This window comes from Mustela erminea, chromosome 1, assembly GCF_009829155.1.
Source record: "Mustela erminea isolate mMusErm1 chromosome 1, mMusErm1.Pri, whole genome shotgun sequence".
Lineage (NCBI taxonomy): Eukaryota > Metazoa > Chordata > Mammalia > Carnivora > Mustelidae > Mustela > Mustela erminea.
Genome location: NC_045614.1, coordinates 191683196 through 191704604, shown reverse-complemented (window position 1 = coordinate 191704604; position 21409 = coordinate 191683196). Strand labels below are relative to the sequence as shown.

The 21409-nt window shown below is 36.7% G+C and overlaps 1 protein-coding gene across 9 annotated transcripts in view; it reads right to left on the bottom strand.

Annotated features, from left to right (window-relative positions):
- LOC116595781 (canalicular multispecific organic anion transporter 1-like) overlaps nucleotides 1-21409 on the bottom strand; it is an 89848-nt gene that overhangs the window by 24038 nt on the left and 44401 nt on the right. For all 9 annotated transcript variants that reach the window (XM_032352544.1, XM_032352573.1, XM_032352554.1 and 6 more), the window contains 5 exons: nucleotides 18484-18651; nucleotides 16826-16988; nucleotides 11377-11452; nucleotides 3389-3449; nucleotides 2713-2932 (listed from right to left, as the gene is read on the bottom strand). In XM_032352544.1, the coding sequence (XP_032208435.1) occupies nucleotides 2713-2932; nucleotides 3389-3449; nucleotides 11377-11452; nucleotides 16826-16988; nucleotides 18484-18651 (688 nt within the window). The remainder of the gene's footprint in view (nucleotides 1-2712; nucleotides 2933-3388; nucleotides 3450-11376; nucleotides 11453-16825; nucleotides 16989-18483; nucleotides 18652-21409) is intronic.

The window sequence follows — 21409 nt, the reverse complement described above, 5'->3', positions numbered from 1 at the left end:
ATAAGTGATGGGGATTAAAGAGAGCACTTGTGATGAGCACTAGGTGTTGTATGTAAGTGATGAATCACTAAATTTTACACCTGAAACTAACGTCACACTATACATTAACAAAATGGAATTTAAATAAAAACTTGAAAAAGATTAAAAAAGATACATGGCAAATAAAAAAAAATGTGTAACCTTAAACCAATATTACACTCTATGTTAACTAACTGGAATTTAAATAAAAAGTCTAAAAATTCTGATAAAAATATAAGACTTTTTACAGGTAAAATTGCGAACAGTAAACTTACATACCTTGGCTAGTGTAGGAAATGATATTTGCTCACTTACAATACTCTTCAAAGAATACTGAATTTCCCCTAAAGTTCTTACATGAGCTCTTGAACTGGTATGAGTTTTACACAGTTTCTTTTGCTGCTCAGAATTCCAGACTGCTGTATCTATTCTTTCCTCAATGAGCTGCAAATTGTAAGCCAATAATCTTGACTCTCACTGATTCAAAACCAAACACATTGTATCTTTCATAGTACAGATATCCCTTATATCCCATTTTAATAATCAAAAATATCTCTTTTCCCAATGAGTACTGTTAACAGAATGGCAAAATAAACATAACTCTGTCTCATGATATTTGCATACTTTTGATGGAGACCCTTCTAAGCAATACAATGGCCACACAATAAAGATAAGAAAGGAGAAGAGAAGCAAAGCCCTAAGTTTCATACTTTTTATTTTATCTTCATTTTTCATTTTTCTTAACCAAATTCATGTATCTCTTTGTGTTTTCCCTTATGAATATCCTTAGATAGCATGACTTCCCCTTATTTTTTTTTTCTTGTTTGAATTCTCCCTGAATATCATTCCCCCTCAAGGTACCTTTCTTTCCTCTTATAAACACACACAAAATGTCTGTACTTAAAAATCTTCCGTTTATTTGTATTGTACTTTTGAATATCCTTCTTTTTTCTTTCAAATCACCTAACATCTTTGAAGGATAATACGTATCTATTCCTTAATTATCAATTGTTCAACTACCTACAATCTGTATTCTCTTCCTATCTCTTTCTTGATGATGTATCCTTGACCACAATCCTGGGTCTTTCCTCAATTTTTTTTCTTCTTAACATTTCTGCAGTATTTCAGAATCACTGAGAACTTCTTTGAAGCATTCCTTTTCCTCCTTTCCTTTTTTTTTCTTTTCTTTTTTTTTTTTTTTTTGGCTTTTGTTACATCACATTTTTCCCTTGGAAGGCACTGTGTCATCATTTAGAGTTTTCCAAAATATATTCTATGGAAAACAAGTTGCTCAAGAGATTAATGGACAACACACACACAAAAAAAACATGTTTTCTATGGTTAAATGATTTGAGAAACATTGGGTTAGATAGAACTAAACAGGTCAGTTTGCTGAAGAATATCTCAAAACTTTTAGTGAAAGGAAAGAAAGATTTCAGATTCACAGAAAAATACAGTTCTCAGTTTTACAGACCTACTGGAGTACAGAACCCTATATATATGGAGCCTCTCTACTGCTTCATGTAAAACTCTTTGGGAAATGTTAATTTAGTGGTTAAGAATAATTCGGGGAACTGGTACACATGGATTCAAATCCTTGTTCTGAAACTTTTTATCCGCAGGACTTCATGCATAATATTCATTTTCTCTAGCGTTAAATAATATCTAACATTTATTGCACTCTTGCTATGTGCTCAGCACTTTTCTGTAAGCTTTATACGTATTAGCTAATTAATCACTAAAACAATATTTAGGTAGAAATTATCCACATTCTATAAATGGTAAAACTAAAAGTTTTAAGTAACATGCTCAAGCTTAAGGAGTCCCTCATTAGAATGTATGTTAAATGAATTGATAAATTAGTCTAGACCATATGAAATTACCATTTTTGTGCATCATAAAATTTCATGTATCTAACCTCTATAACTAAAATGCTTTGGGTTTCCAGGAACAGAGCAAGCCTTCATATTATTGTGCTTTTGTGTCTTTTTGCATTTTTGTGTTTGCATTTTGTGTGTGTTTATCTGTTGATCAGGAACTTACCTCTGCTCAAATTCTCTGAAGCCAGTCCCCTAACCGGCTGTACATGCGCATTCCCCAAGTATCTATCATTCACCCTTGGAGCTCTTAATCCTCATTCATAGGGATCATATCTGCTCTGGGGCTCATTTGCTATCTCTATTAGAATAACTCAACATCTTGGAAGAACCACAGAGCTATAGAGTGTTAGAAGTTGGAGGAAATGTAGAAATTATTGAATCTAAGCCCTCCATTCACAAATAAATGAAATCTGTTTCCCAAACTTCCAGATATGCATTTAAATTTGCCTACTGGGAGGGAAAAAAAAAGTAGAAAAACGTATCTACACTTTCTATTTAATATGTCAAAAATTGGATTCATTGTTGAATTGAGTTGAAGTCAATTGAATTCCCTGCCCCACCTACTAAGATTTCCCCCTGGTTTCCTTATTTTTGTCTTTATCATTCCCCAGTTACCCAAAATGAACTTCAAAACCATGAATGAGGCCCTCTTCTTAGCTTCAGATCACCCATTCTTACATATGTTTTCACTACAAGGTCTTCCTTCTTTCCTTCCAAATAGGTTTTATTTGAAATAAAATTATGCCATATGCTTGCATTTAAATAAATTAGGTCAGAAAGAGAAAAAAAGAAGCCCCTGGACTTATTTTTTTACCTTGCATTAGTCCCAATAATCCATAGATGTTAAGTTTATTGCTTCTTATTTGCTTCCATTCTGTGAACTCATTCATCTGTTTTGCTTCTTTTACCCAGGCGCTAAGCCATAAGTTCTGTGAAACACCCACCAAATTCTGCCCAAGGTAAGCAGCCACACTCAACCACACCCAGAGCCAGCCAAAGGCTTGGAGGTACTTCAGAATGATTGAGAACTTCACCTAAAGGCAAAATTAATATAAAATTAGGTTGCTTTATTTAAAAGTCACACAAGGTAGATTTAAATCCTACATGACATTTCTTAAGCTTTGTGATCTTGCTCAAGTTATGAACTCCTCTAACTCCCAGATAACTCATCTTTAAATTGGAATTTTAACAGCAGTCACCTTATAAGTACATGTAAAGTGTCCAGCATAGTCCTGAGCACTTAAAAGTGAAGCATGTTCAAATAATATTGGTAAATATCATTAGTAAACAAAATATAGATATCTAAGTAACATGTAATCCTAATTAAACACCACTATAATAAACCAACAGTTCCATTTAATGTAATTTCTTCAAACTATTTTATAGCAACCCTCCTCAAATGAAAAATATATGATATTTATTAATAATGCATGTAATCTTTTATATTTGTGTGGTTAATAACAAATAATACTAGGAATTCTGGTGCTTACCCCACCAACAGGAATCTTTTCTTTTTTCATTGAGAACTGTTTTCCTTGATTCAATGAGGGCCTAATAAAGCAAGACAATGCACATTTTGTAGTCTTCAGAGCAACCACTTTTTTAAAAGCTATACATTATCAACCATTTTACTGCATATTCTTCTGCCCCGATAACATTGTTCCTTTAATCTTTTCAAATGGAGATTGTTTACTTTCCGATATCCCACATATTTTAAAGTCAGAACATATAGTCTGATTTTTTACTGCTTCTTCTGATTATCCTTGAGTCAATTCCCTAGGTTATTTAAGCTAATGCTACCCGACTGTACCGTACTCTACATCTTCTCATCACTTGCCTCCTAGTCCATCAAGATTATCATCAAGGGGCACCTGGCTAGCCCAGTCAGTAGAGCAGGCAACTCTTGATCTCAGAGTTGTGAGTTTGAGCTCCAAAGTGGGCATGGAGCCTACTGAATAAATAAATAAATAAATAAATAAATAAATAAATAAATATATTTTTTAAAGATTTTATTTATTTATTTGACAGAGAGAGAGAGATCACAAGTAGGCAGAGAGGCAGGCAGAGAGAGAGAGGAGGAAGCAGGCTCCCCGCTGAGCAGAGAGCCTGCCCAATGCGGGGCTCGATCCCAGGACCCTGAGATCATGACCTGAGCCGAAAGCAGAGGCTTTAACCCACTGAGCCATCCAGGCGCCCCAATAAATAAAATTTTTTAAAAAATTCTTTTTTAAAAAAAAGGGGAAAAAATAAATAAAAATAAATTAAAAAAGGGGGCTCCTAGGTAGCTCAGTTCATTGAGCATCTAACTCTTGATTTTGGCTCAGTTCATGATCTCAGGGCCAAGGACTCAAGCCCCACAGTGGGCTCTGTGCTCAGTGTAGAGTCTGCTTGTTCCTCTCCCTCTGTTCCTCCCCCAGCTCATGTACTCTTTCTTTCTCTTTCTAAAATAAATAAACAAGCAAATAAATAATAAGACTGGAATCAGGCTCATCATCATCCTACTTTGTTCTGCCATCCTCCTGGGTGATGTCATAGTTTACACAGACAGCTTATTAAACTCAATGTCTTTTCAATCTCATGACCTTCCTACTTCCCGGTCCTTCATCTGCATTCTGCTTTGACCATCAACTGTAAGGACTTCAAGCCATGAATACCAGGAGCTAACCCACCTCAGAAAGCCCAACTTTAAAGTTTCAACCTCTGGCCATAACCCCTTCTATTTCGTTTTCTTTCTTTCTTTCTTTCTTTCTTTCTTTCTTTCTTTCTTTCTTTCTTTCTTTCTTTTTTTTTAAGATTTTATTTACTATTTGACAGAGAGAGAGATCACAAGTAGGCAGAGAGGCAGAGACAGAGAGAGAGAGGGGGAAGCAGGCTCCCCGCTGAGCAGAGAGCCCGATGCGGGGCTCGATCCCAGGACCCTGGGATCATGACCCGAGCCCAACGCAGAGGCTTAACCCACTGAGCCACCCAGGCGCTCCACCCCTTCTATTTCTAAGTTGTACAATCAACAACTCTCACTACATTTGGGTTTAGTTCGTCTAGACTTCCAGCTTCTAAATCCTTGTTCTCAGATGATTGATGATCCTGGTTTCCAGATATTCCTGATTTTAGCACTGACTACCCAATATTCCAGGAAAATCTCAGTCCCAAGAAAACCTATTACCTCTTTCTTTTGCCTTCATTATCTGGCCTGTACTCCATGATTATAGTATTATCCAAACTACGGTAATATTCTGAACTCTCAGACTCTGCTTTCTTTCCATTAAAACTCCATGTTAGAACTCACATGTTAGTCTTCATCACACTTGCTTCAAAAAAAATCATGCAGCTCTGTGAATTGGTTCCACCATGAATTAGCGTCTTCCCTCTACCTGGGCTCTCAACAGTGCCTAGAAATTCTTGCATGAGTCTCAGAAGGTGCCCCACATCCTACTTGATGGAGAAAGTAAGGGCAGACAGGAAAGTCGGCCAACAAATCTCTACATTTATATGCATCTCTACATAGCCTTGTCTAATTCTCTTCTATAGAAAAAAAAAGGAAATTCTTTCCTCCTATCTAAGAATAACCATATGATCTGAATCCCATTCTGTCCTATTTCCTCAAAACACATTTATTAACTATAGTGTCTCTACACTGTCCTGTCAAGGAGTCACTTGATGGTGGTACTTGCTAGAAAAACAGAGTACAGGGCACCTGGGTGGCTCAGTTGGTTGGACGACTGCCTTCGGCTCAGGTCATGATCCTGGAGTCCCAGGATCGAGTCCCATATCAGGCTCCCAGCTCCATGGGGAGTCTGCTTCTCCCTCTGACTTTCCCCTCGCTCATGTTCTCGCTCACTGTCTCTCTCTTAAATAAATAAATAAATAAAATCTTAAAAAAAAAAAAAAAAAAAAGAAAAACAGATTACAGGATTTCCCCCACTAAAAACTGTCTTTCAAACAAATGATCCAAGGGATTCTCATCTTAAGGCAAATCTAAGAAACCCTGAGTTGTTCCCAATTTTTCTAACCTTCACCTTCTCCTCCCTACACCGACTTTTTCCCATCACCCCATAGAGAAAAACACATTCTTCTCATCTTAAAGCTAATACCATCACCACAAAAAAGATAACTACTCTCAACTCTGTGTCCCTAAGTCAGTTACTATCCAACTTCTTGCCTTCCTTTTAGAGCCAAACATTTTTCTGCTAAACAACTTTGTCTCCTTCCACTTTCTGGCTGGAAGTGTTTCCTTCAATGGTGTCCTGATGAAATGAGTAAAACACTTATTGTTATATCCAGGGGATACCTTAAAAAATATTTCACTTTAATTCTTCATGACATTTGAAAATCATTGACCACTCTTTGTTAAAGGAATGTTCCCTTTAATTTCCCTACCACTGTGCATTTGTATTTTCTCACACCTCTCTGGCCCTCCGTGAGTTTCTCTTTAGGCTCCTTTCCCTGTCTTCTCTTTAATGTTTACATCTCTTCAGAATCAGTTCTAGTCATGACAGTGAATCCTTGAACAGCACAGGCTTGAACTGCGCAGGTCCACTTACAGGCAGATTTTTTTCAATAAATTTATATAGGGTACTGTAAATGTATTTTATTTCCTTTTTGATTTTCTTATTAAGATTCTATTTTCTCTAGCTCACTTTACTGTAAGAATATGGTATATAATACATGTAACATATAAAATACACATTAATTGACTGTTTGCTATCAATAAGGCTTCGGGTCAACTACGGCTATTAGTAGCTAAGCTTCTGCAAAGTCAAAAGTTATACTCAGATTTCCAGCTACGTAAGGAACTGATGCCCTAAACCCTCACACTGTTCAAGCACCAACTCTATTTCCTTTATATGCTCCACACTCTTCTGAGTAATCTCATTCACTCAGTTTCAGTGACCTCCTTCTTCGTGGGTGACTCTCAAATTGATTGTTCTAGTCCATACCTCTCCCTTGAGTTCCAGTAAAATGCTTACCTCACTGCTTTGCTGTTTATCTGTATACCACCCTAAATTGAACCAGATATTTCCCAACCTCCTTTAAAGCTTTCTCTGGCTTTGTAAGGGCCACAAACACTTCCTCTGTCTCAATCTTGGCGCCTTTTTAACCAATCACCAGGTATCTGTCAATTCCTCTAGAACTGTTTTTTATTGGAAAAACATTTGGAAAATGCCTAACAGGATGAAGAAAAGTAATGCCAAAGGAGGAGGGAAAAAAAAGATGCTAAAGAATACTGCCATAGTCTTTTCTCTACGTGTGTAGTATCATAATATACATGTTCTAAAACCATTCTTTAACTTTTAAACAATTTTGTATATGGTCTCTGTAACCCAGCATGCAAAGAACTTAAAATATTATTCTATAAGTACATTATATTTTTCATTTTACTATATTAAGATCCATTTAACAAATTCAGTAGTTATACTTGCTGTAGATTTTCCCCACGTTTTTGCTGTAATTGTCATTCTTTTACACATCTCTCTCATCGTGCCTTGAAGGGACACAGGAGCATGTGGCATGCTAAGTTTCAAGTCATTTGATATACCTAGATCAAAGTGACCTCTGGAAATACTGAACTGAGTTTAATTTCCTCCATTTCTCCATGTTTTCCATTTTATTTACCAAAATAAGAAAGATTTCATTTGATCACTCCAGTGGCTCTTCCCTTTCTATCTCTGGCACTAGTGTCAAGAAACATTCTGTGGGAGGTTGCAATACACGGCCTTTGTAGAATCAGCTTCACCATCAGGAAAAGATACACTATTTAACAGACACTTTCATTGGAACAGTTCCTGGTATATGATTTGGGTTAATTACTGTCATCATCCTTCAAGCCCTTGGCATGGCTTCTGTTTGGATAAGCAAATTCAGCATTGGTGTCAAGCCAAAAAATTAATTCTTAATGTAGTTGGATATAAAATGCTATGAAACCCAACTGTTAAAAGGGAATTAAAGCATCCTAATTAGACACAACTAACAAAGACAAAGAATTTATTGGACACTATACAGGAGGGCATTGCTTTTGCAAACTATAATGTTATTGATTCTTTTTCCACAAAAATACTGCATTTGGTTCTGGAAACTTTGTAGTGAATAAGAGGTTCCATCTGAATTTTAAAAGAGCAAATTATTTTATGCTAGTAGAGAAGTTTTAAAAATGAGTCTTGTGTTGTCCTTCAGAAACCCTCAGGAAAGTTGGCACAATACCCGTCTGCATATTTTTGTATAAAAGATATAAAATTAACATACTGAAACCATTATCCCTGAACTGAGCAAGCAGCTGCAAAGTACGGAATATGGATGGGAGGATTAAAGTGATTAAAAGAGTCTGACATGAAAGACAGAAGGGGGCAGTCTAGATACTGAGATCACAAGCCTGATTCACTTTATTCAAGGAAGACATTAATAAAAATTTTAAAAAATAAAGTAATTAATGTGTACCATGTAAATTTAAACCAGGAAGTGAGAAGTAAAATGTAGAAACATTTCATATTATTTTAGTCCCTATTATAGAACTGAACGAACGTGTCATAAAGTAATTTTAAGTCGTAAATTTCAGACATTTATTTAGTCCAACTGCCTTGTCACCCTTTTCCTATAGGCAGTTAGCCACTTTCCCCATGAAATACCTAACTTTCCCATGATGACTCACTGCATTCTATCTCTCAGTACATCCCATTGTAGAGCATCTCTAACATCCCACTGTAGAGAGTCTCTAACTGAAGTAAAGTTCCTGCCCGTGTGTATCTTCCAGTCCCTTGTCTATCTTAATGCTGCATGAGATGGAAACTGGACAAATCCAAAAACTAGAAAGTTAGGTTAAAAATTCAGGACAGTTTTCTAGATGTAATATTATCTTACCAAACAGTGAAGCAGATTAAAAAAATTAAAGCTAGAATGAGAAGTAGCACAGAAAATAATAAACCAGGAAATACACAAGAAGTAACCAAACATGCACATATTTTGGAAAAAATAGGTCTCTGGTCTCTCAAACACAAGATAAAAAAATGATTTAAATACTCTGGTGACAAATAAGAAAAGATGAGCATGGGGGAATTCATGGACTGCCAATCAACATTTTTATCTCAGTTATTAAAGAGTAAGCTTGAAGCTTGTTGTGTTGAGAAGAATGTAACATATTGGAATGGAGGCGATCTCCCCAGCCTACTAATCATTGGAGAAGTAAGTTTCAGAATGCTGGCTTCAGTCTGAGCCTCCACAACTTAAGAAATGTTTAGAAATCAATTCTGTAAATAAATTTTTATAGGGATTGGGAGTCCTCTTTCAAGCAGAAACTTCCCAAAAGTGATTCACAAAAACTTCAAGGGGTTCAATTTAGGTATTATGACTGACAATGATTTTATAAATAAGGACAACTGATTTATTATAGAGAGAAGAGCATGATTAAGTTAACAACAATACTTACTGATTTTTAAGTTTTAAGATTTTTAACAACTTACATATTGACGGCATGGTGAAACTATACACAACTGAAAATTCTCCTAATGATCAGACATATGTAGATCCTATAGCACATGAATTTCAAAGTCTGTTTCAATGCTTCTAGATTCACTTCTCTGGGGAATCCTTAAAAACTAACACTCATTTAAATGAAAGGCATTGTCATAATGTAAAAAAAATAAAGTAGAATAAATAATGGATCAAAAGACCCTTGGGGCACCTGGGTGGCTCAGTGGGTTGAGCCGCTGCCTTAGGCTCAGGTCATGATCTCAGGGTCCTGGGATTGAGTCCCGCATTGGGCTCTCTGCTCAGCAGGGAGCCTGCTTCCCCCCTCTCTCTCTGCCTGCCTCTCTCTCTGCCTGCTTGTGATCTCTCTCTGTCAAATAAATAAATAAAATCTTAAAAAAAAAAAAAAAAAGAAAAGACCCTTGAGTGTTCTTTCAGAATTCAGTTACTTATTCATCCATTCAACAATTATTTCTTGAACATCAGCTTATATGTTATAATAACATAAAACACAGCTTTTTATTCAGTGTTTAGTTGAAACTTGTTATTTAGGTAGCAGTAAAGCAACGAACAAATGGACAAAAATTTAGGCTGCTATAAAGCTTAAAACTGGAAGTAAAAGATAAAATAAAAGGGAATAATTTTGCAGTATACTGAAAATTAATAAGAATTATAGGGGAAAAAAATAAGCCTGGAAGGAGTTGGGAAGTATTGTGATAAAATGGAACAGCTAAAACAAGGAATTTTGGAACACTGAAAAGAAATAAAACAAAATAAAATAAAATTAAAAAGAAAAGAATAAAATAAATAATAATAAAAAACTAAAAAAACAAAACAAAAAAAAACCAGAGTGGCCAAACCCAGTCTTCATCGATAAGGTAATATTTGAGCAAAGACCTGCAAAAGGTGGGTGAGCAAGTCACATGGGTCTCTGGGAGAACGAGTTAGTTGATCTGTTGACTCAGCTGAATCTGATGCAGAGGCAGAACTCAAACCAGCAGCATCCACATCATCCACACATCTTTAGGAATATCCACTCTTTTCAAAATAAATAAATAAATTCGAGGCCCATTTTTTAATTCAAGGTCCAAGCTACAAAATTCTGAGCCAATGGATCTCTAAATGCTTGCTTCTTTATTATAATCCACCCCAATTCTCCATTTTAGCAATTCTGGTGAGTGGCTGCTCCTTGTAATTCTGGCACCACCTTCTTAATCAGTGTATTCCTACTATTTCTTTTTTTTTTCTTTCAGTCTCCCATTTGCAATGACTGGGGGTATATTGAGGCAAGTAACGGATTAGGGTAATTTGTTTTAATTACTGTTCATTTTAATCACTTTTGAAAAAAGTAAGTATAATATAACAAAATACAATCGGGGTTCATGTTTTATTATTTTTACTTCTCTCACTTTCTTCCGTCTTCCTTTCATTTCCTCCCTCCCTCCTCCCCTGCATACCCCCCCCCTGCCACCCCCCCCCTTCCTCCCTCACTTCCTCCCTTCCTCACGGCTTTCCTTCCTTTCTCTTGCTTCATTTAACAGATTCTCCGATTCCTACACCTAGTCCCTATTTCTAGGTCATATATCCTGGCCTGATAACTATACCAGTCCATTGCAGAATTCTCAACGTCTAAAGCTTATTTTCACATTCACATCAGCAGTGGGTACAAATGTTATGAGTTGGGGATAGTACCCGCAGGCTCACGCGCGCGCCCGCACACACATACACACACACACACACACACACACACACACACACACACACAATTCTGCTGCTAGAATTTGTCTAGAAGTTAATGAGAGTCTAATGAGCATGTATTTCCCAAACTAAATCACATCCATCTCTCTTAAAACCTTAGGGGCATCCATCTAACTGAGAGTTTAAAATTTGGAGACCACTAAGTACATTTAGTAGCCATTGTAATGTGTAGATCCTTTATAAAGGGAGCATTTTAAATGCTAAAAGGATTGTAATTAATTATTTGTAATCCCATTGAGCCTCTTATTATGCTAATACTCACCTATCATTTTGCTCCAAGATTTGGTCTTTCAGTATAGTTCTGGAGTTGATTACACTGACTCGCTTTAAAGCATGAGCTGGAGAGGAAGATGGTGAGTGCTTTTATATACATATAGGCAAACAATGCATAAAATAAATGATGAATGATTAAATCAGTTGGGGAAATTTGGGAGTTCTGGGTCCACAGGTATACAGGGAGCCCTCTCATTTTTCCCATTATTTTCCCTTCACCTGAAGTATCTTCTCACATCTTCTAAAACTAAGATTTCATAATGAAAAAGCCTACAGAAATTCTTTTTTTGGACATTAGAGAGGAGTGCTAACTTGTTTTGGACTTCCACTGAGGGGCCAGGTATTTGCCCAAGAGGAACCTGACTCTAGTCTTTAAAAGAAAAATGCAATTTAATGAAGCCTTATAGACAATTGTGATTATTATGAAGATTACTACTGAAACACAATGGTAAATTCCCCAAATCTCTGTCATGTTCTTTCTAATGTCACAAATACTAATAACAAATTCCTATGTGGAAGATACTATAATTATCCCTTTATTCTAGAGAAAAAAGACTGAGGCACAGAGAAGTTAAGCAGGTCACCCAAACCAAGGTCTCACATCTAGAACTACAAGAGTGAGGTTCAAGTTATCGCTTGTGAATTTGATGGGAAACACCTCAGAGCTTGGCTGAGTTTTGTCTTTTTTTCCTTACAGTAGAATACTTAAACTCCTTGAATTTCAGACTTCTCATCTTTAAAACAAAGGAACTGTTCTTGGGAATTTCTACAATCTCATATATGAATTCTGTTTTTTCTTATTTCTAGAAAATTCCATGTCTCACAGTATTCCATGTCTCACAGAATGAAAAGTTGATCTGGAGCTATTTCAGCCCCTCCTGCCTAAGGCATGTTTTCATTTCTATAGTTTATAATAATCATCTTAAAATTTATATATTTACAATTTATAAAGTGCTTTCACATACATAATTTTGAGTACCAAATGAGCTTACAAAATAAAGAATGTAGTTAAGCTTCTCCATATTTTGCAAGGGAAAAATAAAATGCAGGATAAGTGACTTGCCTGAAACCAACAGTCATTAAAGAGACCGAGTAAAAGGGAGAGAGACAAAGACAGAGCAAACAAGAGTGAGCTAAGACACACACTCCTTCCTGTCTCTTCACGCCAAGTTAATGTACTTGTTCTACATGTTTAATACAAAGTTTAAGAGTTTGGCTGGCCTCTGGCATGAAACAGAGGTAGTATTGGATTCAAAGTCTGCCACTTACAATCTGTCTTAACTTGTACAAGATATCTGATCTCTGTAAAATCATGACCATGTGGTCTCGGGAGGTTTCTGGGAAGATTAAGCAAAGGCAAAAGTTGTGAATATATTGACTTACTATCCATGACGTCCTAGCTATCACCAGGATTATTAGTGTGGGTAAGAAGTAGCCTACACTAAACCTATTAATATGTAAATTTATCATCAGGTCTCATATCTTTTTTCATTGACCTTTCTTCTCATCTCTGATTGATTCTCTAATATAATATTCCCTTAAGTTGAGATTTGTAGACTTGTCCAAGCTGGATGGAGTCTTTGAGACCTCATGTATCCAAACCCGAATTGTACTATAAAAACTACTTTTTTCTAAGTTATCTGTTATTAACCCTAATAGTGAAGGTGAGGAAGACAGGAAAAGAAGTAAAAGTGGTTAAGTCATAAGCAGTTTTGAGGGCAAGGGAATGATAGAAATGTGCTTTGTGCAATTCCACATCAGCCACCAGGAGGAAAAAAGACTTAGTTCAAGTCCCATTTTTCATAAATGGGAAGAACCAGAGGTGTTAAGTCATCCTATGAAGACTCACTTAGTTATTCAGAATCAGAACTAGAGCCTGCGGCAACGTAAACTTGGCCCAGAGTGTTTTCCCACAAGATTGTGCTTCCTGTTGCTCCCCTCTGGTGTCACCTAAGTTAACGCGAATTTTAAAATGGAAGGATTGTGTAACTTTTATAAATATTCTTGAACAGACTCAAGATCAAAGAAGATAAAATATATAAATGATAGATCACAGGGTGTTTTAGAAGTGGGGATCATACGTCTCAAATTCCATTCCCTGTCCAGGGAACCCTTTGCTTCTAAATCCCAACAAAAATGTTCTCAGATAAAATTTGAGTTTTCCCTACTACATACACAAATAAGAAAAAGAAATGCTGCATAGAAACAGGCCTGTGCCTCACATAGGTGGGTAACAGGGCAAGAATAAAAATGAAGGCCCCACATACCATCGTCCTAATTATTTAACAGTAACAGTTGGAACCAGCCAACTTATCATTAATAAGTTCTATGGCTTATCCTGACCAATACAGCTTCCCAACCACCTGAATGCTAAAGTCTATGTAAGAGTGTTCGGAACCCTAAGAGCTCCTTGGAAACATGACAGTCCTAGGTGAGGTGGTCCTGGTTAAGGCCCCTGCCCCCTTCTCTCCCACCCTGACCCCATCCCACACTATGTCTATGGACACCTCAGCCCATCTGTCCCAGCTTTGTTCACCCTAACCCACCCCTCCAAGAAAGAAAAAATTCCTCGGGTCAAAGAGCGGCAAAGGCCAGTAGATTAGCCGGGCTTTGGGAAGACACGACTGAGGAGCAAGTTTATGTCATTTGGGCAGAGAATTCTGGAATCCCAAATACCTGGAATGCTCAAAAAGTAGACGTTTGGAAGAGGATCCTGACAGGCACAAACCCTTGGGCTCTTGACTACAGAGCCAGCTAAAAAAGGCAAGAACAGGGACTCTCTAAAGCACACACTATAGTACTGAGTCATGCTGGTCCGGGTCTAAGGGCAGCATTGTAAGAACTTGATCCTGGGGGCATGTGGGTAGCTCAGTCAGTAAAGCGTCTGACTCTTGATCTCAGCTCACGTCAGGATCTCAGGGTTGTGAGATGGAGAGCTCTGTGTAGGTCTCTGGGCTCCAGGCTCTGGGCTCAGTGCAGACTCAACTTGTCCCTCTCTCTCTGCTCCTCCTCCTCCCCCTGCCCAGCTGGTATTCATGAACACTCTCTCATTCATAAATAAATAAATAAATAAATGGTTTAAAAAATAAAAAAGAACTTGACACTGAATGTTATCTGGTTTGAAGCTATTGTTTAGTGAGGTGATTTTTATCATGAAAATCTCCTTCTGCCTTGCTCTGTGTGGCCCCTAAGGGATTACACTATACAGGGCTGACCTTTTACAAATACCTATCTAACATCCAGTATCGACATGTGTAATTTTATGGTTGCCTTTAAAAGACCTTTACATTTCTTTTTTATTCAGCATCCAAAAAAATAAAAATCCCAGAAATCTTATTTTTCAAAAATATATTATATTTTTAGTATAAAAATTATCTCTACTCATCACCTTCCTGAATTTTAAGAGAAAAGACACAATAGTGAAGTCATTAGGAAAAAAACCGTTCAATTTGCATTTTTCTAACTCAGGCAAATTTCTGATAGAGGGAGTAACATCTATTAATGTCAGCCCAACTTCAAGAATAATACTGCTTTCCATTTGTTACCATAGAGGACTCATGTACGTAAGAAGGTATATAGAAATAAAAGAGAATGCATGAACCTTGTTTTCAAAACTGCGGTTTTAAACAAGAGCAAGTTCCACAACTTTCAAAAGACACACTGTTTATATTTTATGGTAAACTAAATATTGAACATAAAACTAATGCGTTGCCTGTTTTTCGAGCTACATTCTCCAAAGTAATGCAACTTGTATTTCATGTGACCTTTAAAATAAATGGCTACATGAAAAAGATACTGGCTTATAGCATTCCAAATCATCCCATTAACTCCTGAGCAGACATACTTCCGGCATATTCACTTGTTCAACAGCTACCAAGGACCGATAATGTGCCTAGCATGAGATTACCTAAGTGCTGAGAATACAGAAAAACGACAGACCACATTTTCATCCTAAGAGATGCTCACAGTCCTCTCTTTCCTATACATACTGTAAGCATGAATTTTTACTTAGTCTGGCCAAGAACGCAAGAGATCATTTCCAAAATTGCTAGCCATTAAGAGAAGAGAAGGTGTTTCTTTTATTAAGAATGACCATAGCCACCTAATGATGCATCAGAAATCTCTGAATGCATCTACAAACAAAATATTTGAATTTGAGAAAGGAATAAAGACAAGATAAAGACAAGAAATATAAAAAACAGTAGTATATAACTAAAGTAGATTATTTATGTTCAAAAAAGAAACACATCAACAAAAGCGTTGTTTTTTTGATTCCATGATATTCAAATAATGAACTGTACTGATTCCATTATAAACTGGTTTCATATTTTCAATGACTGATCTCGTTATAAACTGGTTTCATATTTTCATGACTTTCATAACTATGTACAGTGTAAAGTGATCAGTGCATATGAGTTCATATAGGAAATACTGAGATAAAGCTCTATATTTCTTCTGTTACCCTGAAGTTAACTGATTTTAACTGATTTTATAGTCATTTCTCAATGGTATTCTGGGAAGTTATAGGACAAGAATTATAGAGGTCTATCCGAGAAAGCATCTGTATTTGGAAAAAATGATGATGCACATTACACTTCCTTTCATTTCATTTCACTCCATTTCATTTGTGACAGAGAGACAGCGAGGGAGCACAAACAGGGCGAGCAGCAGAGGGAGAGGGAGAAGCAGACTCCCTGCTAAGCAGGGAGCCTGATGCAATGCAGGGCTTGATCCCAGGACTCTGGGATCATGACCTGAGCCAAAGGCAGATGCTTAACTGACTGAGTCACCCAGGTCCCGCTACGCTTTCAAAGATGGGAAATAACTGACCTTTAGAATATTAAGCTAATACTTGACTTTAAACATCCCTGTGTCTTAATTAGGTAAGGATCAAACTATTTACATAAACATTTATAATCTTAATTTAGAATGGTAGGAGTAGGAGCATAGTAGCAAAAATTAGTAAGTAAAGTCCATTGTTATCTCATAAAAGTTAGACAAGTATCATTCCCCTTTGTCTTTCCTCAGATTCCTTTTCTGTTTGTTCATTTCTCCTCCTTGGCATGCAATAATGTTTAAAATATTTATTACTTACTTGACATGGATTTATGCTCCCTGTTCTTAATTTTAAAGAAAGTAGAATGTTTAGACCCATTATATTCTAGACCCACTGTAGAGCTTATAAATCATCTAATCTCTCATTTCATAGATGAACAAACAGATCTTGGGGCATAACATTTTGCTTAAAAAATCATAAAGGAGGTTATTTTTTAGATGATGTGTTCCCACGTATGTTTCTTTTCTAAAGAAATAAATTAAGCGGGATAACTTAAGCAGGATGAGTGAAGAAAAATGCACTGTAAGAAATCACATAATTAACGGACTTTCAGGATGGCTAGGCATATTGTTTCAAAGGCTTATTTTTCACTGGGTCTTACCTTTTTCTTGTTCACTAAAGGCCTGAAGCAAATTTGTGAGGTTTCTGGTTTTAGACAGCAGCTCGTGGTACGTTCCCATGTGTGCAACTCTGCCACTCTCCATTACAACAATCAGATCCATCTCTGGCAGAAGTGTGAGGTTGTGTGTCACTAAAATACGAGTCTGAAAAACATAGTGTTTTATTCCTTGGGTTAAAAAAAGAAAAGGTAAAAATACTTTATTTTAAAGAAAGATACAGGGTTGTTTGTTTGTTTGTTTACTAGTTCAGAGTGTAATTGTGAGTAGGTACCAGTTTAAGGCAGCATATGGCTATTTTGCAATGAATGACTATATGCTGTTAGACAAAAAACAGACAAACAAAAGATTGCAAGTGTTTTTACCATCTGGTTCAAGTATTCTTCATTCATTAAAAATGAATCAATTTCATAACAAATTTAAAAATTTCTCATCTGTTATTTGTGCTTTTTAAAGGTCCTATAGCATCACAATAAAGTATTTGATTGCAGTCATAATTCATAGTATTTCTTTTCAAGCCTTTCTATATTATTGTACACATTCACATAAGATTGAACCAGAAGTTTTTATCTTGGGCTCATTTTAATAAGTAAAGACATTTATCTATTATTCACTTAGATATATACTTTAACATTTTATACATTTATTTAATGTTTGCCAGAGGGCCTTATATTAACAAATCTATAAATGCGTACGATGAAGGAATGGGTATGGCTTTGTGGTCAGACAGACTTGTTAAAATCTCTGCTGTTCTTTTTTTTTTTAATTAAAGTACAGTTGCACACAATGTTACATTAGTTTCAGGGATATAACATAGTGAGTCAACAATTCCACATGTTGTTAAAACCTCTGTTGTTCTTGAGGTGCCTGGGTGGCTCAGTGGGTTAAGCCACTGCCTTTGGCTCAGATCATGATCTCAGGGTCCTGGGATCGAGCCCCGAGTTGGGCTCTCTGCTCAGTGGGGAGACTGCTTCCCCCCAATCTCTCTCTGCTTGCCTCTCTGCCTGCTTGTGATCTCTGTCAAATAAATGAATGAAGTCTTAAAAAAAAAAAAAAAAAAAAAAACCTCTCTGTTCTTAAGCTAAGCAACCTGTATCAAATCATTTTGAGCCTCAAGTTCCCTCATAGGTAAAACAGGAATAATGATAATACCTACTCAGAGACTTGCTATAAGAACTAAATGAACTAATTTAGTGTCAGACATGCTATGTTCTTGGTAAATATTAGTTCCCTTCTTGGTCCTTTCACAAGAGAACTGAATCATTACTGCTATATTAGTAATACCATAATTTTAAGTAAAAAAAAAATCAGTAAAATAATACTTTTTTATGCAAGTACTATGCATGAAAATACCATTTTAAAAAATCAAGTAAACAAAAACCAATTTATTTTGACATACAAATCTCCTTAGAGTATGATATCACTCTATAAGGTAACAATCACATAATAAACTTGGAAGAAGAAACTTCAAAAAATATTCATTAAAATTTATCTATAAAAAGATCAACATGACATCCCCTTTTTCATATGAAATATCACTACTTTACTTCAACAAATGAACAAAATGCTGGAATTGAGGCACAGTGGTATGCAGAATATGCTTCCCTTTCCCCCCCAAAGCGTTAAGTGACACTATGGCTACCTTGTTTTTCAAAATCCCCGAGGACCCAATCACTTTCTCAAAAAGCTGCTTTCCAACATGAACGTCAACTGCAGCAAAGGGATCATCGAGGAGGTAGATGTCAGCCCCACTGTACACAGCTCTGGCCAGACTTACTCGGTGCTTCTGGCCCCCGCTTATATTCACACCCTGAAAATGAAGGAGGAGGAAGAAACCGAGACCACAAATGTGTAAATCTCAAAGCACACACAGTGACGTCCAATTTCTCTTCTGCAGCATGGACAGAAAACAATTCAAGATTAACCCTCAAACCTTTCTTTATCAGAAAATCCAAAGGCCTAGCCCCCAACCCCAATTTCCAAGTGCTACTAACTTGTGCAAATTAACAGCTATACACTTTCTGTTAACTGCTTACTCTCAAGAGTAGATGCTAACAATTGAGGAGAAAAGAATTTCCAATTCCCTAACTTTGAAAAGTCATGCCTTTGAAATATTAAATAAAACTTTTGGCTGCCAACCATATACTGACACCAGTGATCATTTTTAAATTGACACATGGAAAATGGAGAGTAATAATAGCTAAATTACCAAAGCAGTAATCACCATGTCCTACTTTATTCTGTAGGAAGATTAGTACAAGTCTTGTTGGCAAAAGTACAACTATAAGAAGCAGGAATAAGGAATATACATCATTCCGTGTGAGAATTAAAGTTGACATGTACAGCCACATACAGAGAATTATGGGGTCAGGCCCAATTTACTTGATTTATTTTATATTTAGTGTTTACAGGTCTAGCTTAAAAGCCCTCCTTGCAGCATAGAACTTAGCCAGTTACCTCTAATTGTAAAATGCCATTGTTTTTTTGCTTTTCTCATCCTCCACCTACTCAACAAATACCTCCTTTGTAGAACTATATTCTGGGTGCTACACCAACCCTTGGCATTCAAACATAAATGAAACTGAGCCTCTATCATGAGGAGGTCACAGTTTAGCAGGGGAGACAGGCATGAAAACATATATAAAGTAATAGGATACCTGTGCGTGTATGAATGTGTGTGTGATTATAACAGCCTCCAACTCATGGGTGTGTCAGGAACATCTAATAAGATGAATGTAAAATATTTACAACAAATCCAACATCAAGTCCCAATCCAATCAACCTCGCTATTATCACCCAATCACTCCTCTCTCCAACGTACCCCTTGCCTTGTCATTGCATAGCCTGGGATTATGTAATCACCTTGTTTAAAAACCTACAATGCCCACATCTCCTCTGCCATCATCCATGAACAACAGCAAGTTCCTTAGTATAATACTCATGTTCTTGTATTAACTCGTATTTCCATGCTGTCCCCACGTGACTGCAGCCTCCCAACCAGACTAGCAGACGCTAGTCTCCTCTGCTAGGGAGCTCAAACAGCCCCTTTTCAACTCCTAAGCTATTCACTCCAGGAAGCCCTCTCTGAAAGCAATCTTCCACCCAGTGTTCCAAGTAAACTGACTCGTCCCCTCTGTCCCTGTCCTGGCGGTGCTCCATCCTATTGCCAGAAACGGCTACACCCACATCAGTCTTCCTCACAAGACTACGAGCTAAATTCATCCTTGCGCTCCCAGCACACAGACTGTGTCTGATGATTAATAAGTATTAATAAAGACGGCTGATAATTTCATGGGCAGAGATCCACTACACTGAAAAAAGCAGGGTGACAGTCTCTTGCTCACCGTTGTGTACCCCACAGCACAATAAAGGCATATAATACAGTAATAAGTAATTGTGGTCGATTGAAGAATTCCAAAGGGAAAGATAAATGAAAGTGAAGAAAATTCTAAATAGCTGTAAGCAGACTGCCTTTTGAAATATTCAATTACATGTTTATTTTAAAGCATATTATCAGATTGGGAGATATTTAATAATAAAAAGCAAAAGTTATAAATGGCAATAGTATTTATGCCTATATTAAATATATACTTTATATTTTGGAAATTTTTCTTTAGATTCTTTTTAGTTACATACTATCAACTATTTCATATTATTAGAGATAGGCTTTATCAGCATAATATTCAATATATATTAACAAGTTTGAAGAAGTCACATTTCTGTGTAATTTTAGCTATGGAGCCATTTTTGCCTGCAGACAAGGAAGACACCAGAATAAAAACAAAGGTGTGGGGAAAAAAATTAAATCTGTTTAATATCTTGAGAAAATATATCTGCAAAGTAGCAGACCATGAGCGAAGCCAACCTAAGTCTACTTGAAAGGTAAATTTTACCTCATTCTAGATTTTTAAAATGTGCACTTGCTATAATTTTGTTCTCTATCAATTTATATCAGAGAACTAGAAACAACAGGGGGCCAGGGGTAAAAATGCCTAACAATGCTACGCTGACGCTCTTTTCAGAAATGCAAAGCACTTGGCAAGGATTATTTCCTCATCTTCACAGCACACATGAATCGCAGGCAGAGGCTGCTTTTGCATTCATGTTTAATTAATGGAGATTTTAGTCACGGGTCGGAGATAATCTCTCGGGGGTTCATGCTTTGGCTCACGCTATCTTGTTTTGTTTTAACTCCAAAACACTGGATAGCGTAATGACTATTCATTAATGCAATGAAAATAAAATAGAACAAAGACGATGGGAAACGAGATCCTCTTAAGCAAGAATGAGCCAACATGGAGAAGGCACAGTGATGACAGCATTGTCCCTGAGCCTTTTTAGAACCTGGCCTCGGAGCCACTGCTGGAGACTGGAACTCTGTTGCTGCTGTCCTAGGCTTGACTTTGTGCACAAGAGACACAGAGAAAAAAACAATAACAAAAACAAAACTATCATTCACTCATTAGACAGGGAGCCAGCAACGAAAACAAAGTGCTGAGGATCCCGTTGGTGGGCTCTCATTCCCCCGCATGGATCCTAACGACAGAATTTCCTGCTGATTTTAAATC